At 39.3% G+C, this 4,565-nt stretch overlaps 1 protein-coding gene across 3 annotated transcripts in view; it reads right to left on the reverse strand.

Annotated features, from left to right (window-relative positions):
• KLF3 (KLF transcription factor 3) overlaps window positions 1-4,565 on the reverse strand; it is a 37,619-nt gene that overhangs the window by 18,588 nt on the left and 14,466 nt on the right. For 2 of the 3 annotated variants that reach the window (XM_024133469.3, XM_007102303.4), the window contains one exon: window positions 685-780. In XM_024133469.3, coding sequence (XP_023989237.1) covers window positions 685-741 — 57 coding nt within the window. In that variant the 5' untranslated portion in view covers window positions 742-780. Of the gene's footprint in view, window positions 1-684; window positions 781-1,359; window positions 1,451-4,565 lie in introns of all 3 variants that reach the window. The other variant, XM_055086100.1, reaches the window with a different exon arrangement.

Here is a 4,565-nt window from a genome sequence, read left to right on the forward strand (position 1 = left end):
GACCACCCACCTCACTACAAATAACTCAATTTCGTTTCTTTTTATGGCTGAGTAATATTCCATTGTGTATATATGTGCCACATCTTCTTTATCCATTCATCTGTCGACGGACACTGAGGTTGCTTCCATGTCCTGGCTATTGTAAGCACAGCTGCAATGAACATTGCGGTACATGACTCTTTTTAAATTATGGGTAAACTCGTTCTTGATGCAGATTTCTTGTAGGTACATTTGGAAACTGCTCCCTAATCATGATAAACATCGTGTACCGGTTTTTTTTTAAATGTCCCTAAATACACGTTAATTTAAAAAAATTAATCTGGCCAAACTTATTTTTGCCAAAACCAATAATCCTGAGAACTCAAACTAAAAAACTGGTAACTGAGGGGGTTTTGTAAAACTACTTCTATTGTGAGCAGATGCTCCTGTGGCCCAAGTTCTGTGCCGATCACATCTTGGGGGCAGGTGGGGGTTTGGGGCACAGGGCTTAAGGAAACACGGATCCCATTTATTAAATGGGGCACAGTTGCTAGGAGGGTATTTACCTCACTTACTACCAGGGGCTTTCAGAAAAGTTTGCCTATCAAATGCCTAACGAGCGGCTTTAAGGAATAATACAGCACACAGTAGAGTTATTACCACTTGGAATAAGTAAGAAGAGGTGTTCGGTTTTGGAAAACTTACCACCGAGACAGGATCCATGGCCTCTTGCTTGACAGGGACTGGGTCAAACATGAGCATTCTTTTAATTATGCTTTCTAGGGTGCTCTGGTGTTTGGCCTAGAAAACAAAACAAAGTGTCTCTCTAAATCCCAAGGTTATTTTCAATATAAATCAGTAAAAAAAATATATATATATATATAATATTCCTCACCCCCCACCCCCACTTCTCTGCTCCTTCCTCTCCCCTGCCTCCGGAATGGCTGGAATTTGTTTCCCTTACCTATGAAAGATGCCATTTTATATAATTAAAACCAGACTCCATGGTCATAACCGGGTGAGAGCCAACGGGCATTTCTAACTCAAATACATAAACCCTGATGTTTCTGGAACAATAGGTACAGCCTCTTCGGAGCAGCCACGCTTGTTCAAGATTACTGTGCAGCTCAATAGAAGTTAACATTATATATGAATGTTAAACACCTTTCCCTTCCCCCTTGTGTTTGTTACAGAAAAATCAGGAAAAAACAAGGCAGGCAAAAAGACAACTTAGAACCAACCATCGTGAATATCTTTGTCTTTATCCCTCCAAACTCTCTTTTTAAATGGACTGTAATATGCATAACTACATAGTACCCATAATTTCACTTAACAGTTTACTGGGAAAATGTTTCTTTTTCAGTAAGTGTGGTTCCATACCATCAAGTTCAGTGTGCCACTGTGTGAACCAATCAGATTTTTGCAGCTTGCGGGATCTTAGTTCCCTGACCAGGGATGAAACCCAGGCCCCCTGTAGAGGAAGCACAGAGTCTTAACCACTGGACCGCCACGGAAGTCCCCAATCAGATTTTTTAAAATTCCTTTTATTGGGCACTTAAGTTGCTTCTAAATTCTCACCATCACAGATAGCAGTGAGCACTTTTATACTTACATCCTCCTGCACATCTTTAATTTTTAGGATAAATTTTAGGAAGGGGAATTCTTGAGTGAGAAGCATGTACTTTTACCAGAGCATTTGCTGTATCATCCAGCAAAGATACTCTATAATTTCCATCAGTAAAATAGAACCCGTTTCCCAAAATTTCTACCAGCAATATGCATGACCGTTTAAAAAAAATTAAAACTTTGCTAATTTGTTAATATCAAAATGACAAATGATTTTTATTCTCTATTGATTTAATTATTGAAGCTGAGTCTTTTTCATCTTTATTTACATTTACATTTCTTCTTTTACAAGTTGATTTTTTTGGGGGGGGGGGCGCCCTGCACGGCACGCAGGATCTTAGTTCCCTGACTAGGGATCAAACCGGCACCCCCCGCGGTGGAAGCGCAGAGTCTTAACCACGGGACCACCAGGGAATTCCCTACATTTCTTCTTTTGAGAAATGCCTATATTCAGGTCTCGAGTTCCCGGTCCCTGCTTATGGTTTTCTAAGCACTTCTTAAATATGAAGACTACTACCTTGTGTTTACTCCAATTTTTCCTCATAAGGAAATGAGCCAATCTTTAGCCTAATGCAAAGAAAATGTCCATCTTGATTCTGTTGGATCTTTCTCTTCCTCTTTTGTTATGCTTGTGTTATCCCTTTCCTCCTGTGTTCTACACTGTCCACTTCTAGCACTAAAATACATCAAATCAATCGCTTCCTCACAAGACAAAATATTCAGTCTGCTGAACATTTAACTGCATTTCATACGTTATAGAATCACTGCCCACATACTACCCAGATCATCAACAACTTTCTTCAGGCACCTCCTATCCAAATTTGGTTAGAAGTGAGGTCTTTATGTATTACTTTGGTTTGGGTGGGAACGTAAACAAGTTCTAGATTGAGTTCTACCAGAAAAAGGTATAGAAATCCCTGGTTTAGATTAGTTTCTGTATTTCAGTATTTAAACATCCCATCCCCACCTCCACGAGAGCAATCCTGTAGCCAGTGGTGTCCATGCTCTATGGGTTAAACTAAGATATCATCACACACAATTATAAAAGTAATACTGTGTAGTTCTTGTGCTTCACTGCTTTGCTGAAGAAAGACTGTCCTGGGTCTTGTGACAACACGTGAATATCATCATTAACTCAAAATAAGGCCCTGACTTCAAAATTATATTTTCCTACATCACAGGACGTATTATAATCTGTGAACACAATTTGATACCAGGCTGCTCAAATCAATGGTGCTACCACCCTCTTCTGTATCCCAGCAAGAACAAACCCCACAGCCAGTGAAAAATGGATGATTTCATAATGAAGGATGAAAACCCCTTTTGTGTCTTGGGATCTATTATTAACCAGTTCCCAGGCTAGCAGCTGTACAGATGGATATGGTTCTAAGAATTGCTGTCCAGGGCCCTACAGCGGACTGTAAACAAAAGACGTGAGATAGCCTCCTTATATCAATGAGGTCAGATAATTCAGCAGCCTCGACCCACAGCTGGTCATCCTCCCCCAAGCCTTTTAAATTTACTCTTACAGATTCATCCACTCCACTAGACAGTATCTTGCTGCAAAATCCTTCTAAACAAAAGTACTCACATTCTCAGGACTGTAAGGAAAGAGTCCTAATCTGTAGACTCAAGCAGGAGATCTGCACCTGACCCCTGACATGAGGGAGAGGAGGAGGGAAACCCTTTTTCACATGTAAAATGCAGATGACACCTCCTTTGCCTACTTCCTAAAACACTTACCTTCAAGGTTTTGGAAAAAATCAAATGAGATTAAAACAAAACAAAAAAACTCTTTTTTGCCCTCTTAAGTCGTTTATATCACTGAATATGCACACAATTTTTGGATCTATATACTGTACAAACAGCACTAAATGTGTTGGTTCCGATTTCAGAAATGCCAGGTACTTGACTCTTTGCTAACATACCTAGCCTTAGAGGTCAATCCCCTCTACCCTTAAAAAACTCAGACTAAATTCAGTTTCAAAGGTAAGAGCTGCCTACATACTGTATGAGATCTTACATAGGGCCTTGTCACTTACTTGACTGCTGTACCATCGCCAATAGCTTCCTAGCATCTCCACACCTCGCCTTACCCGTTTTGGTTCAAATTTTAACAACATCATTTAGCTCATAAAGCCTTCAATAACTTTTTCAAATGCCTATAGCAATAAGTACTGAACCCATTTAGAAATGAATTACACATTAACCTGCTATAGCTTGGGTCATTTTAAGACATTTAAATTACTTTCATTCTTTAATTTTTGTGTTTTATCTAAATTTAGGGAAATTAGTGCTTTGAAAGACTCATAAGAGAAAAAATCGTCTAACATAAAGCATCCCTTCTAACAAAACCTGACTCATTTTTATTAAAAAAAAAATTGTAAAGGTATGTTTATTTGTTCAGAACTGTACCTCAAAGAGTAACTCAATCACTGATGAAGGGATATTTCTCATACACAAGTATTAGAATTAATTAATAAATGAAGAAGCAAGATACAATTGAGAATACCTCATTTTGAAACTCCTAACTAAATAATGCATCACCGGACAATAAAAAGTCTGTGCAAAATTCAAATATCACTATGAACAGAACCAAACTCACTGTCCACTCACATGCTTAACAGCACTTTGCTCTCAATTTGGTAGCTTCTAAAATGACTGATTATACTTTTAGTGATAGTCACAGAATATGGAACGAGGTCATGTGGTGAAAAAAAAAAAAAAAAGAAAAGAAAGAGACACACCCTAACACTTAACAAGAGCTTCTTGGGAGGGGTGGGGCAGCAGCTTTATACACATCTGTGTGCCCATTTTTAAATTTATTAACTCTATAATTAAAACTTTTTTTTTTTTTTTTGCGGTACGCGGGCCTGTCAATGTTGCCGCCTCTCCCGTTGCGGAGCACAGGCTCCGGACGCGCAGGCCCAGCGGCCATGGCTCACGGGCCCAGCCGCTCC

The sequence above is a fragment of the Physeter macrocephalus genome, chromosome 7 (assembly GCF_002837175.3).
Source record: "Physeter macrocephalus isolate SW-GA chromosome 7, ASM283717v5, whole genome shotgun sequence".
Lineage (NCBI taxonomy): Eukaryota > Metazoa > Chordata > Mammalia > Artiodactyla > Physeteridae > Physeter > Physeter macrocephalus.